This window comes from Loxodonta africana, chromosome 6, assembly GCF_030014295.1.
Source record: "Loxodonta africana isolate mLoxAfr1 chromosome 6, mLoxAfr1.hap2, whole genome shotgun sequence".
In the NCBI taxonomy this organism is placed as follows: domain Eukaryota; kingdom Metazoa; phylum Chordata; class Mammalia; order Proboscidea; family Elephantidae; genus Loxodonta; species Loxodonta africana.
Window position 1 is genome coordinate 95508675 of NC_087347.1, and position 15784 is coordinate 95524458.

Consider the following 15784-nt stretch of genomic DNA (forward strand, 5'->3'; position numbering starts at 1 on the left):
CAAACTGTTGTTATTCATATGCGTATTTTATACTATTAATGCATATTACTATAGCTGAAAACAGGAAATTTTACACACTTTAAAATTTTATGCATGGGTTATCTACTCTCCATATTCCTTTTTTTTTAACTTCTTTTTTTTAAATTATACTTTAGATGAAGCTTTACAGAGCAAATTAGTTTCTCATTAAACAATAGCATATTGTTTTGTGACATTAGTTGCCAACCCCACGACATGTCAGTGCTCTCCCCTTCTTGACCTTGGGTTCCCCATTACCAACGGCCTTCTCCTCCTGCCTTCTTGTCCTTGTCCCTGGGCTGGTATACCCATTTAGTCTCATTTTGTTTTATGAGCCTGTCTAATCTTTGGAAACTCTGATGGTGTAGTGGTTAAGAGCTTGGTCTGCTAACCAAAAGGTCAGCAGTTTGAATCCATCAGGCACTCCTTGGAAACTCTACGGGACAATTCTACTCTGTCCTATAGGATCGTTATGAGTTGGAATTGATGGCAGTGGGTTTGGTTTCTTTTGGTTTTGTCTATTCTTTGGCTGAAGGGTGAGCCTCAGAAGTGTCTTAAGTACTGAGTTAAAAGGGTATCCAGGGGCCATACTCTTGGGGTTTCTCCAGTCTCTGTCAGACCAGTAAGTCTGGTCTTGTTTTTCTTTTTTTGGTGAGGGGACTTAGAATTTTGTTCTACGTTCTTCTCCAGTTCTGTCCGGGACCCTCTATTGTGATCCCTGTCAGAGCAGTCGGTGATGATAGCTGGGTACCGTCTAGTTGTACTGGTCTCAGTCTGGTGGATGCTGTGGTGCTTGTGGTCCATTAGTTCTTTGGTCTAATCTTTCCCTTGTGTCTTTGGTTTTCTTCATTCTTCCCTTGCTCCAGACAGGGTGAGACCAGTGGAGTATCTTAGGTGACTGTTACCATTGGGAATTCTTTAAGTTGACTTCTGTGTCCCTTTGACATACCCTCATCGTGTTTTTTTCTGTTGTTAATTCGTTTGCTTGTTTGTTTGGTTTAACACTTCCTTACTCTGGCACTACAAGATGGTTCAGACTCATGTATTTCCTGCCCCAGTAGTAGAATTAGCCACTTAATCCAAGGAGCCTTGGCTTGTTTTATTGGAAAAAGGTATTAGAAACCAAGATGTGGATGCTAGGTGTGTTTGTTGCTACTGAGATGTTGTTATTTATAGGCCCTTGGCTGATAGAGCAAGAAATTTTATGTTTTTTAATACTAACCTATGTACATACACATATCTATAAATATATATAACTACCTGTATTGATATTAAAGGTCCCTGGGTGGTACAAGCAGTTTGATCTTGACTACTAACCTAAAGATTGATGGTTCAGACCCACCCAGCAGTGCCATGGAAGAAAGGCCTGGTAACCTGCTTCCCTAAAGGTTACAGCCAAGAAAACTTTATGGAGCAGTTCTACTCTGTAGCACATGGGGTCACCATGAGTTGGAATTGACTTGATGGCAATAAGTTTAATTTCTCTGGTTTATAGAGGTGTCTTATTGTTGTTTTAATTTGCATGAAGGAAGCCTGGTGCACAGTGGTTAAGTACTTGGTTGCTAACAAAAAGGTCAGCAGTTCAAACCCACCAGTGGCTCCACGGGAGAAAAGACCTGGCAATCTGTTCCAGTAAAGATTACAGCCTACGAAACCCTATGCGGCAGTTCTACTCTGTCATGTGGGGTCACTGTGAGTTGGAGTTGACTCGATGACACACAACAGTAATTGCTGGGTCCTCTGGTAACTGTGAGGGTAGTGGTGGTTCAGTGGTAGAACTCTTGCCTTTCATAAGGGAGACCCGGCTTCGATTCCCAGTCAGTGCTCCTCAAGCGCAATGACCGCCTATCTAACAATGGAGGCTTACATGTTGCTGTGACACTGAGCAGGTTTCACTGGAGCTTCCAGACTAAGACAGACTAGGAAGAAAAGCCTGGTGATCTTCTAAAAATCAACCCATGAAGCCCTATGGATCACAGTGGTCCAATACTGTTGTGCATGGCACCACGAGTTGGAGGCCAACTTGATGACAGCTATATGGTAACTCTATGTTTAACTGTTTGAGAAACTGGTGGATTCTTTTACAAAGTGGCTGCACCATTTTATAGTCCCATCAGCAGTGTCTGAGGATTCCAGTTTTTCCACATCCTCTTCAACGTTTGTTATGATTTGTCTTTTGATTATAGACATCCTAAACCTAACCAAACCCTACTGCCGTCGTGTGGATTCCCACTCATAGTGACCCTGGATGACAAGGTAGAACTGCCCCACAGGGTTTCCAAGGCTGTAATCTTTATGGAAGCAGACATCTTTCTCCTGTGGAATGACTGGTGGGTTTGAACCACCAACCTTTCAGTTAGCAGCTGAGTACTTTAACCACCGCATCACCAGGGCTCCTCATAGATATCCTAGTATATGTAAAGTAGTATCTCATTGTGGTTTGCATTTCTCTGATGAGTAGTAATGTTGATCATCTTCTCATGTGCATATTGGCCATTTGTATATTTTATTTGGAGAAATGTCTGCTCAGATCCTTTGCCCATTTTTTATTTGAGTTATGTGACTTTTTATTATTCAATTGTAAGAGTTTTTTAGTGTATTCTAAATACAAGTTCTTTACCAGACATATGATTTCCAAGTATCTTCTCCCATTCTGTGGGTTGTGTTTTCACTTTCTTGATTGTGTCCTTTGAAGCACAAAAGTTTTTAATTTTTGTGAAATCCAATTTATCTATTTTTTTCTTTTGTTGCTTATGCTTTTGGTGTCATATCTGAGAATCTATTGCAAATCTGAGGTCATGATGATTTACTCTTGTTTTCTCCTAAGGGTTTTATGGATTTAGCTTTTACATGTAGGTCTTCTCTGATCCATTTTGAGTTAATTTTGGTATATGGTTTTTATGAGGTGTGAGGTAGAGGTCCCACTTTGTTTTTTAAGCTCTGGTGCTGGGGTAGGGACAATGGTGCTCCTCCACTTTAGCAGCTGAGTCCTCAGTGGGTATGTACAGTAGTCCCAGGGCTCCTTGGCTTGCTTCTCCATGAGCCAGTGGCAAGCGTGATCAGGCCCCAGTATTCTCAGTGATACTACACCCAAGGTAGTACCTTCATCCCACAATTTGGGTCTAGGTAGAAGAAGGGAGCCTCCACTCCTTGGCTGAGCTTTCTCAGAACTTAGCTTCAGCAACAGGTAGCTGGGGACAAGATGAGAAATGCTGATGTCTCAGGAAGATGGTCCCTGTAACTAGGAGCTGGGGGGTGAAGGAATCCCATGTTCTTGGCTGCCCAGCCTGCAACTGGGTTTCTGTTTCACTGAGCAGGGCTCAGGGAGAGAAGGAGTGGTCTTGATTCAAATACCACAGACTCTTACTTTTCTTACCAGTTTTAGTAGATTTTCTGGAATAAATGTTCCATCATTTACTGTGTGCCCTTAGAACCATTTTGAGAGACTTTAAATGGTTATTGTTACTTTTTAATAATTTTCACATATTTCACTGGGGGGCAGGTGCACAGAGTTCCTCGAGCTGTTATGCTGCCGTAGATTCTTTTTTTTTTTTTAATTTTATTTTGTTTTCAGTGAAGGTTTACATAGCAGTTTAGGTTCCCATTCAACAATTTCTGCACAAATTGTTCAGTGACATTGGTTACATTTTTCACAATGCATGAGCATTCTTATTATTTCTGTTCTATTAATGTAGTTTCTCTACCCCCTTACATTCTTATTTTTGTTTTAAAGTAATTGTTGACTGGTCTCCTATAGGTCTTTTTTAAAGGAACATAGTACTTATGGGTGTTATTCATCATTTTGTGAGCCAGTCTGTTATGTAGCTACAAGGTGATTGATCTCAGGGGTTAGTTTCAGTTCAGGGTTTGAAGACTATCTTGGCAACAGTCTCAGGAAGTCTTCCAGTCACAATCAGTCTAGTAAGTCTTTAAAAAATTTTTTTAAACATCTTTTTTAGGAATTTGAAGTTGTGTTCCACATTTCTCCCCCATTCTATCAGAGTCCATTGTGGCCCTGGTTAGAATGGTTGGTAGTGGTAGCCAGGTACCACCTAGTTCTTTTGGTCTCAGGATAGATGAGGCGGTGGTTCAAGTACATTATTTGTCCTAAAGACTAGTTTCTTTAACACTCTGGTTTTCTTTTTTGCTCCAAATGAGTAGAGACTAATAGTCGTATATTAGGTGGCTGCACTCATGCTTTTAAGACCCCAGACACTACTCACCAGACTAAGATGTAGGACATAACTTTATGAACACTATTATGCCAATTGACCAAGATATTCTATGCGACTATGGTCCTAATCCTTCAAACCCAGAAAACCAACCCCACGAGGTGTTTGATTATGTCTAAGAAGTATCTGTAGCTGTGTCCCCTATGTGCTTTATTATATATATATGAATATATGTGCATACAGTCACATAGATGCATATGTATATACCTATATATACACACATATATACTCATATATACATACCTATACACATGTATGCCTACATACATATATATGTACCACACATATATTTTTTGGTTGTTTTTGCTATTGTTTCAAAATTATATATGCCATAGCAGTCACCAGCAGGTCCTTTTTTTCTCATGTGTAATTTAGTGACATCCTTTACCTTTGTCAAGCTGTGTACACTTCGCCCTCATTGGGTGTTACCTTTCCCATCACCAAGAATAACAAGTGTCTACTATGCAGAGAGTGAATTCCCCATTCCCTCCTCCATCCCTAGTAACCACTAAGGAACGTTAGTTTCTGTGAATTTACCTGTTCGTGTCATTTCTTAAAAATGAGAACATACAATATTTGTGTTTTTGTGATTGACTTATTTCACTCAACATTAATGTCCTCCAGGTTCATCCATGTTCCGCGGGGTTTTGGGAACTCATTTGTCTTTATCACTGAGTATTGTATATATGTACCATATTTTACTTACCCATTCATCCGTTGGTGGGCACTTAGGTTATTTCCATCTTATTGCTATTGTGAATAGTGCTGTGATGGATGTAGATTCTTTTTTTGACAACTATGAGCAGTGGAAAACCAGGAAATCTAAATTCTGGTGCCCACATAATAATTCATTCTATATTCGATGGCACTAGTTTTTTTTTTTTTTATGATAATGGCTCAGAACTAAAAATGGATTGTATTGATGGTATCTAAAGTAGAGGAATATGCATCATAAGACATTAGTATCCACAAACTTTATGGAGTATCTTTTTTACTCTATGTAAGATATAGAAGATAAAAAGCTAAAATTATGATTTGGAAATTAGGAGATTTTCACCTAAAGAGAACTAATAAACCAAGACAGCCTATGCTAAGTGCCCAGAGAATAAATGCTCTAGTTTTTCAGAGGCATAGAAACTATAAAGGACTGGTGTGGTCAGGGAGGAGTTCTGTGGAGGAAGCATGACTTGAGCTCAGTGGTGAAGAAAGGGTAGGATTAAGCCAGGTGTGTGGGTTGGGGGGAAGGCATATTCCAAGAAGGTGTTTCAAAGCAGAGGTGCTGAGGTGGGATTATACTTGGTATGTTTGGGCAATAATGAGTAGACATGCCTGCTTTCCTGGAAGGTTTATGTAGAGAGGTCTGTTAGAGGAAATGTCATGATCAGAAAAGCAGGAGAGGTAGGAGACGGGCTTGGTTGTTGGACAATGGCATTTGGACCTTTTTGTGGGCTGCTGAAAGCAATGAGTGTTTTTAAGATAAGAGTAAGTTAGGCAAAGAGATGTTAGGAAAACGGCTTTGCCTGTAGTGTGTAGATGGAATGAAGAGAGGGAGAGTATGTGTATGTGTGCTTGTACACACACACACACACACACACAATAGGGAGCCTGAAGACAAGAAGATTGGTTATGAGACTATTAGAAGTGAAGGTCTGGATTAAGTAAGGGGGTAGAAATGGAAAGAAAGTATTTGGTGAATGGTAACTAGGACCCCATCAAGGCCAAGTAATTGCTAAAACAAACAAATTTAGTAGTTGTTTCCATCAAAAAATCCTAGAATGCAGGGTGAGTTGGACTGGGTTTCTTTATTTTTAAATACAAATATATTTTTCTCCCCCTTTTCTTGTTACTTAAAATTCCTCCTCTCCACAGTCCCAAATTTTTAATTTGAACTCAAATTAATTTTCTCTATGTAACCTGCAGAGGTTGTGTATGCTTTCAGGGATGAGTTTCTTCTCTTGAAAACAGCTATCCGCATAGAAATGGGTGACACGAAGCCAACTCTTGCTTTTCAGCGGGTCTGACGTGACCTTCAAAACTCCTTAAGACACGCTGGTCTCCTGCGAGGCGGCTTCTTCTGTGAGGTGGCTTCTTCTGTGAGGTGGCTTCTCCTGTCAGACTCGGCCTGTTAGGGTCTCCCACGTGTGTGACTCGTGGCTCTGAGGCAAGAGTTGACAAAGAAAACAAAAATACCGACAAAAAGCAAACCACAAAAACCGATGTATTACCATAGTGGACTGATGAGTAAATTCGCGGAAGGGAGCCTCGGCTCTTGCCCTTTTAAAATTCCAGTGCAGCAAACACACACATACACCCCACTCGACTCTGCCCACTCCCCGCTACGCTGCACCAGCTTCCCTCCCCAGGTCCTGATTCATGAACCGTGCCACCTTTGTCTCATTTTAAACTGTGCAGACTATTTTAATCCTCCACCCCCATCCCAGAATTTTCCCCTCCCTTCATCCACTGGAAAACACTGATGTAAGGCTCTCGCTAGGTGGGAACCGCTTCTTCCAATCTGCTCCGATAGGCGAGATCCCGAGAAGCCCTCTCCCCGGAACTCGACCAGCGGGGGCCGCTGCCCCGGACCCCACTGCGGGCGCGGAGGCGCCTCTGCTACTTTAAGGTGCTGCGCTCTGAGAAGTGAGGGCAGCTAGCCCGGGAGCCGGCGCGGGTCCTGGCGCCGGCTGGGGAAGTCCTACTGCCCTCCCTCTGCTGTCCGCAACGCAGCCTCGCAGGGGCCAGCCCGCCCTCCGCCCACCGCGCACGGGCGGACCATGCGGCTGTGAACCATGTCCTCCTCCTACGCGAAGAACGCGACCACGGACGGGCAGCACTCCCCCACCTCTCAGGTACCGCCCTCTCCTCCTCCTCCTGCTCACCCCGCCTTGGCGGCCCGAGAGCGCCCCGCCTTTGTGCCTGGCACGCGGGGCCCCCAGTCCCGAGAGTCGCCAGCTCCGCTCCCCCAACCTGTCCTCGGCGTCCCTTTCTCCGCCCGCTCCTCCTCTCTGTCTTTCTCCTCTTCTTGCTCCTCCTCACCCTCGTCTGAGTCTCTGCGCTCCTGCTCCGGAGCCTGCAGCCTCCTCCAGCCGATGCCAGGGACTCGGACCCCGCACCCTGAGAGCCTTTGTTAAATGGATGTGGTGGGTGCTCGCGGGCTTCTCTTCTCGGGCATCTTTTCACCCGTCGCGGCTTGAAGTGGGTGGGTGGGGGTGGGGGCTGTATTTGGGGGACGCGGAGGAGACTTAGGTGCGGGCTCTGTGGGACACCGAGGAGCTGGTTCGGACGCGGACTGTAGTCGGGGGTGGTAGCGCCGCGCCTCACTGCCGTCCTCACCGGCTTCTCTCTGGCCCCGTGTGTCGAGTTCAGGTGGCCCGAGGCACCACGACCCGGAGGAGCAGGTTGAAAAGATCCGATGGCAGCACCACTTCGACCAGCTTCATCCTCAGACAGGTAGGAGGGTGGGAGGCGGAGAGGAGGATGGGGAAAAGGCTGCTCCGCTCGGGGTCGGGAGCCAGCGCGGCCCCCACATGGGGAGCAGCGGGTTGCGTACCCGCGCGCACCTGTTCCCCGCCCGGGGCTGGCGCTCCGGCTTTCTGGCTCTTGCTCTGAGCCCTGCTCATTTGGGTCCAGGTGTCTCCGGGCCGCCCTGGGAAGTTAGTTCGTGTCGGTGCATTTGGGACCTGCTTTAGGTCAGGGACAATGAAGTTAAAAGCTGGAAGTACGCCTGTCTGCACCTTCGATGCGTGGGGAAACATCTTTAAGTCGTGTAACTCGACTTCGTTTGATCTGGGCGGACAGTTAAGGGTTTCTTCTATTTTGTCCTACTTTGAGTCCTCTTCTCTTTCTGAGTCTTGGGAGAGATCTCCGAGCTTTGGTCAAAAGAAAGACACATTGAACAGAAAGTTTGGTCTCACTTTGAGACCACATCTTTTATTCGCTTACTTTGGGAAGAGACTGCCGATCTAGTTAAATCGAGTTAAGCCAAGGCCGTTACTCAGCCACCGGGGTCTGGGTGCTACTGTACTTATTGCTTGTTCATTTAGTGGTTTTCTTCCGCGTGGCTGCCGTGCACGTTGCTTGTGCTCAGAATCACCGGTTATGCTGAATGCTTGGTGCCTTTCACCTTGACACAGGAAAACGGTCCTCAGCTTTCCTCCTGTCCTTGTGCTGTAAATGAAACCCACAGAAGTGAATCACCTGATCTCTCTTTAGAGCTGAGGCTGTCCAGGTGTATGCGTTAGGGGTGACCTGGCAGGACTTTTGTCAGCACACCGAGCTTTTTATGCAGGTTTCTCTGTGGACTGCTGAAGTGACCTTGGGAAATTCTTTTCTCTTTAGGTCACTCAGAGTATTGTGTAATGTGTTTCTAACCTGTGATGGCAGCTGTGGTGTTTCTTTAGTGCTTATCATCAATTTAAACAGCTTGTCAACAACGAGTGGGTATTAGACAAAAATTGGACCCAGACCTCTCCTAAAGGATTCATAAAGTGGATTTAAATACTATTTATTATGCAGAATTTAATTATCTTCAGAGATGGAAATTAATTTATTATGCAGAATTTAATTATCTTCAGAGATGGAAATTATTACTACTACTCTTTAATTCAGGGAGTACTATGCATATGCATTATTAAAATAACTACCTTTTGGGTTCATTCTAAAAGTGCATTCTGTCTATCCCCTTTGCAGTGCTGAGATAATTTAGTATTTCATAAAGCAAAGGCACTGTCCATTTTTAAAGAAGAATCTGAGTTTTGCAAATGTTTGGCATCTTGCTTATGTTTATTTTGAAGGTACAGGTACTCCCTGGATTATCAACAAGTTCGGTTCCCAAGTCTGTCTTTAAGTCCGATTTTTTGCCTAAGTTGATAGGGTTAGGTATGGTTCCTATCAGTTAGTCGAATGTTTGTCTTAGTATGCAGTATAGAGTATGTTTTTTTAATGCATAAAAACCATTCAAGGAACACTTCCAGATCCACTAAACATCTTTAACATAGTAATACAGCAACAGTAATAATGTTTTTATTACTGTAAAGTATACTTTACTATAAAGTAAGTATAGTTGTAAAGTAGTGCCCATTTGTTATTACCAACCATTGTATGTACCTCAAATTTTTAATATAACAGGCTTTACGGGGGTTGGTTTGTAATTATTCATAACCCTGGGACCATGTCTACCTATTTTTGTTAGTGTTATGTTGTAAATTCTTGGAAGTAGTAATTATACAGCCGTGCCTTCCATGAGCTGTTGGACTAACACTTTTGGGTTTATCTGCACCATCACTTCACTGATGTTTTATTTTTTAAAGCCCAAGCATAACATTCTTTCTAATAATATTCTTTCCAATATTCTTACACTGTCCTCAATTTATGCCAATAAGTGATTAAGTAAGATAGTGTGTGTAGAAATTCTTTTTAAAGTGTGCCGCTAAGTACTGGTCTAAGTTTTTTTTTTTTTTTTTTTTAAGTATTGCATGTTAAATAATTTGGGAGCAATTTAAACCAATGTAGATTTTTAGGACAATTATATTTCATATATGTCTTCCTGAAATTGGGATTTGTTGGTTTAATAAAATGGACTAGTTTAAATTTAGGTGTTAGTTGTAATTAATTTTTTTTTCCAAAAGAGCTCATTGACCCATTGCCATCAAGTCAATTCTGACTTGTGGTGACCCTATAGGACAGGGTAGAAGTGCCCCATAGAGTTTGCAAGGAGTGCCTGGTGGATTTGAACTGCCAACCTTTTGGTTTAGCAGCTGTAGCTAAACCCACTAGGGTTTCCAGTAGAAGAATACTAAAATATGAGAATTAGCAGACTAAAGAGATTATTTACAAATCTTCCTTTTTTCTATATGAAAATAATACATAATTTTTGCAAGCACTTTGCAGCGCATTAAAATGGCATAGTATAAACTTCTATAATGGCTATAATAAAAATAACTGAGGGATTTGACAAGATGAAAAATGATTACAAATGGAATTTAACAATATGTTATGAAATAAAATACAACAGTTTTCACCCAAATGCCCCAAATATTTTTTAAAGCACAACAGCTGTTCATGTTGATAGAGCTTCATTCTTTGTAGAATGACCAATGATTTATTGATATTTGGATTCTTGATACATTGACATGATGGGATTTCTTGGTGACATTTCTGTCTTCATGGATGCCTTTACACAGGAAGAACATACTGGGGCTACCACTAAAAATAATGCTGCGCGATTGGTGAAGTGGTTAAGAGCTCAGTCTGCTAACCAAAAAGTTGGAAGTTCGAATCTACCAGCTGCTCTTTGGAAACCCTATGGGGCAGTTCTGCTCTGTCCTGTAGGGTTGATATGAGTTGGAATTAACTCAGTGGCAACAGGTTTGGTTGGGTTTTTGGTTATCATTTATAAAGCGTTTATTAAAGCGATCAACTGCTAACCAAAAGGTCAGCAATTCGGAACTACCAGCAGCTCTGTGGGAGAAAGATGTGGCAATCTGTTTCCATAGAGATTTACAGCCTTGGAAGCCCTATGGGGTCACTATGAGTCATAATTGACTCGACAGCAGTGGGTTTTTTCTTTTGGGGGGTTTTCTCATTTATAAATATGTGGAGGAAAAGTGTTCACAAAAAATAAACATCAGACGGGGAACACTGGGCTGGCAATTGGCAAAGTCACCCAATAAAACAGCCATAGTTCTTTGAGCTGGTAGAAAGTTTCAGTATTTGTTTGTGTGCATTGCATACATACATGCATGTATGCACATCCGTATAATGTATGTGTGCATTTGCCTGAATATAAGCTGACAAAGAAAGATGGCATCCCTGCACCCTGAAGATTGTTCCTGGGAGTCCCTCAGGCATCACCGACCTTGTTCCTTGGTCTGCTAGATTGCTGGCTTTCACAATTTAGGAGGGATATGGAGGCTTTGGAACCAATCCAGGGAGCAACTAAATGGTTTCTTTGAGGAAAGATGAGAAGATTAAGTATTTTGCCACTGAAAGGAGAGAAAGCTAGGGGTGACCCAGTAATGATCTGCAAAGTGTACACAAAGGCATTCTTTGGAAATGTGATGGAGTGTTCTTGGTTTTAATAGGTGATGAAACTCAAGAATTGGCTAAAATTAGGAAAGGAATAATTTACAGCAAGACTTTCTTAAGAGGGTTGTTATCATCGGAATGGCTTTCCAAGGGAGGTGGTAGAATTTTCTCGCAGGATATTGCTTCTGACAGGCTATTTATGAACGGATTATTTATTCAGGTTTTAAATCTAGGAAACACATATTAGGCATTTGCTTTGTGCCTAGCAGTGTGCCTAGATACTATGAGGAAGGAATGAAAAGATGAATAAGATAGCCCCTGCACTCAAAGGATTTTATAATCCAGTTATGGAGGTAGATGTATGCCAACAATACAGTGAAATGTAACAAGGAATGAAGGGGTGGGAAAAATGCCCACGTGAGTTGAGTATTAAAATACCCACAGTGTCATTGCACATACGGTTTGTGTGGTTGAATACTTCAGGTTAGTCGTTTTCCCACTGGGACTGTGAAGGAAAATCTGATCAGAGTGGGATTAATTTGTTGACCTTTCCTTGTTAAGTCTGCCGTTATAATGAGTGCAAAGTTTTACACGTCTTGGCTCCTACCTGCTTTCCAGCCTCATCTTGAGTCATGATCTCTAAGCTATGGACACAGAACTTGAACACCCCACCTCCCTCCTGCTGAGCCCTCTGTGTGGAGGATTTGTGCTCTCCCTCTGCCTGGTTAACGTTAATATTCCTTGAGACCTAAATTTACCCTTCGCTCGCTCAGGGAAGCCTTTTCTAACTTCCCTGATAAGATCAGTTCATCAACTAGGGGCTCCCAGAGCACCTTATGCCAGTTCTCAATAGAACCACCAGTATTACGATTTAACATGTACTTCCATTCCCTGTTAATGACTGTCTCCCCAGCCAGGTAATAAGTTCCACAATGGCAGAGACATTTCTGTGTTTGGCGTCTCTTTTGTCCTCGGCTTCTAACATACTGCCAAAGGCTCATAGCAGATGTTGAATTTAATGTTTGAATGAAAAAAGGTGTGGATGGATGGAGGACTCTGCTCTAAAACACTAGGCAGAACTAGCTTAATACGTGTAGGCTTGGAGTTCTGCTCCAGTATTATACCCTTTGTTTCAGGTATCTGTTGCTGCCTAACAAACCACCCCAAAACTTATTAGCTTAAAATAACATTTTATTCTTTCTCATGCTTCTGTGAGCTGACCTAACAGTTCTGCTTCATGAGATGTTAGCTGAGTGCTAGATGTCTGGAAGGTCCAAAATAGCCTTACACATGTGGATAGCAGTTGGTGTTGCCTGTTGGTCAAGAACTCAACTAGAGCTGTTGGCACGGGCCTCAGTTTTCCCACACGTGGGCCTCTCATCATGGTTGCTGGAGCTTCCTCACAGCATGGTGACTGGGTTCCAAGAAGGACCATTGCAATAAAGGCAGAAAGCTATAGATCTCATAAGACCCAGTCTCAAAAGTTACACAGCATTTGTTGCAATGTCTTGGTCAAAACAAGTGACAGAGCCAGCCCAGTTTCAAGGTGAGGGAAAATAAACTCTTTAGATGGAGTGTGGCATGGTCACATTGCAAAAAAGCATATGATATTCAACTAAACACCTCATGGGATTTGGTTCCTTAGTTTAGTGATTTAGGGTTATAATTTCATGGGACAGCCTAGTTAGTTGCCCTAATAAGGTATTTAGTGCTTCAGTTCTACCTCTTAGTTCATTGTGTAGTGCCTGGGGTCTTAAAAGTTTGCAAGCAGCCATTCAGGGTACGACAATTGGACTCTATTTAATTGGAGCAACAGAGGAAAAAGGAGAGGCAAGAATAGCAGGAGGATATGGAACGTGTGCCTCATTACCTCCGTGAACAACTTCCACCTTTGCCGTGAGACCAGAAAACCTGGAGGGTGCCTGGCTACCATTACTGGACATTTTGGTCAATGATTCTATAGAAGAATCCTGATCAAAAAGGGGAAGATGCAGAACGGAATTTCAAATTCCCATGGAATCTAGATTTTCTGGATCCATGGAGGCTGGATGAACCCCTGAAATTAACATAAATTTGCTCCCCTAAGGTTCCTATCTAATCTTTCGAGTTGCTCTTGTCAGTTTGATCCTATATAGGTAGTTCTTAAAAGAACATAGTGCTCAAGGCAGATGTTCTTTACTAGCTAAGCTAAGCTATTGTTTGGTTTTAAGAAGACTTCAGGGGATATTTTTGGTTTATGGTTTAAAGATGATCTCAGGGCAGTAGTTTCAGGGGTTCATCCAACCATCATGGCTTGAGGAATCTGGACTCCATGAGAATGTGAAATTCTGCTCTGCATTTCCCTCCTCTTGATCAGGATTCTTCTGTAGAATCTTTGATCAAAATGTTCAGTAAAGGCAGCTGAGCACCGTCTGGTTCTTCTGGTCTCATGGCAAAGGAGGCAGTTGTTCATGGAGCCAGTTAGCCACACATTCCATATCTTACTCCTGTTCCTGACTCTTCTTCTTCCTCTGTTGATCCAGGTGAATAGAGACCAATTGCTGTATCTTGGATGGCCGCTTGCAAGCTTTTAAGACCCTAGGCGCTACTCAACAAACTAAACAGTAGAACAGAAGCACTAAATGTGTTATTAGGCCAATTAACTAGGGTGTCCCATGAAACCATGACCCTAAATCTCCAAACCAAGGAACCAAATGCCACCAGGTTTTTGATTGTACATAAGCAGCCTCAGCAGCTACTCTTTGTCATTGTTGTCAATATATCAATCACATAACTTTTGCCAATTCAACTTTTTACAAATGTACAACTTTCTGACAGCAATTAAAATTGGCTCTGCAACCCTACCCTTAATCACTGTGATATTTCCATCCCCTATAACCCTCCTTTCCCCTTCCCTCCAGCCCGTGGTAACCACTTATAAACTTTGTTCTCTCTGCATTTGCCTTTTCTTGACTTTTTAAGTAAGTGAGGTTCTATAATATTTGTCCTTTTGTGATAGACTTGTTTCATTCAGCATAATGCCTTCCAGCTCCATCCATATTGTAGCATGTATCAAGAGTTTATTTTCCCTACTGGCTAATATTCCATTGTACATATATGCCACATTTTGTTATTTCAGTCATCTGTTGATGGGCATTTAGGTTATTTCCACCTTTTGGCCATTGTGAATAGTGCTGTAGTGAACACTGGTGTACAAGTCTCTGTTTGAGTCTTTGCTTTCAAGTCTTTTGGGTGTATACCTAGGAGAGGAATTGCTGGGTCATATGGTAGTTCTGCTTTTAGTTTTTTGAAGACCACCACACTGTTTTCCATAAGGGCTGTACCATTTTGCATTTCCACCAGCAATGGTTAGGGGTCCCAATTTCCCCACATCTTTGCCAACATTTGTTATTTTCAGTGTCTTTTGTTTCTTTTTTTAAAAATCTTAGCCATCCTAGTGGAAGTGAAATAGTATCTCATTGTTGTTTTGATTTGCACCTTTCTGATGGCAAATGACACTGAGCATCTTTCCATGTGTTTGGAGGCCATTTGAATGTCCTCTTTGGTGAAATGTCTATTCAAGTCCTTTGCCCATTTTATGATTGGGTTGTTTACCTTTTTGTTGTTAAGTTGTCCAAGTTTCATATATATTTATATATAGAGCATTAGATTTTTGTCAGATATATGATTTCCAAAGATATTCTCCCAGTTGGTAGCTTGTCTTTTTGCTTTTTTTGGTAAAGCTTTTTGATGAACAAAAGTTTTCAGTTTTCAGGAAGTTGAATTTATTTATCTTTTGCTCTTTGTGCTTTTGTTATTAGATAATCCACTATTAAAAACTAGGCCTGACAGCATTGCCCCTGCTCTTTCTTCTAAGGATTTTATGGTTTTAATTTGCACATTTGTGTCCTTAATCCATTTTGAATTTGTTCTTGTGTTCAGTGTGAGGCATGGATCCTGTTTCATTTTTCGGCGTGTGGAAATCCAGTTTTCCCATCACCATTTATTCAAGAGACTCTTTTTCCCCCATTGTATGGGCTTAGCACCCTTGTTGAAAATCAGTTGAACATAGATGTGTGGGTTTATTTCTGGACTCCCAATTCTATTATTCCTTTGGCCTAGACATCTATTACTACATGAGTACCAGGCTGTTTTGATTACTGTAGCTGTATAGTATGTTTTAAAATCAGGAAGTGTGAGTCCTCCTGCTTTGTTCTTTTCTTTCAACATTGCGTTAGCTATTCAGGGCCTCTTGCCATTCCATAGAAAGCTGAGGACTGGTTTTTTTTGATTCTGTAAGAAGGCTGTTAGAATTTCGATCAGGATTGTATTGAATCTATAGATCGAGCATTGTGCTCTTTCAAATCTAACTATATATGATCAAACTGACAATAGCAACTCAAAGTATTAGACAGGAAGCTTAGAGGGCAGTGAGTTTATGTTAATGGAGAGAAACAACTTGGAAAAGGAGGGTGAGAATGATTGCACAACTCAAAGAATCTAATCAGTGTCACTGAATTGTACATGTA

At 42.0% G+C, this 15784-nt stretch overlaps 1 protein-coding gene across 1 annotated transcript in view; it reads left to right on the forward strand.

Annotated features, from left to right (window-relative positions):
* The first annotated feature begins 7039 nt into the window (after positions 1-7039).
* Positions 7040-15784, forward strand: part of CACNB4 (calcium voltage-gated channel auxiliary subunit beta 4) — a 266305-nt gene continuing 257560 nt past the window's right edge. The window contains exons 1-2 of the mRNA XM_064287451.1: positions 7040-7099; positions 7617-7700. Coding sequence (XP_064143521.1) covers positions 7040-7099; positions 7617-7700 — 144 coding nt within the window. The remainder of the gene's footprint in view (positions 7100-7616; positions 7701-15784) is intronic.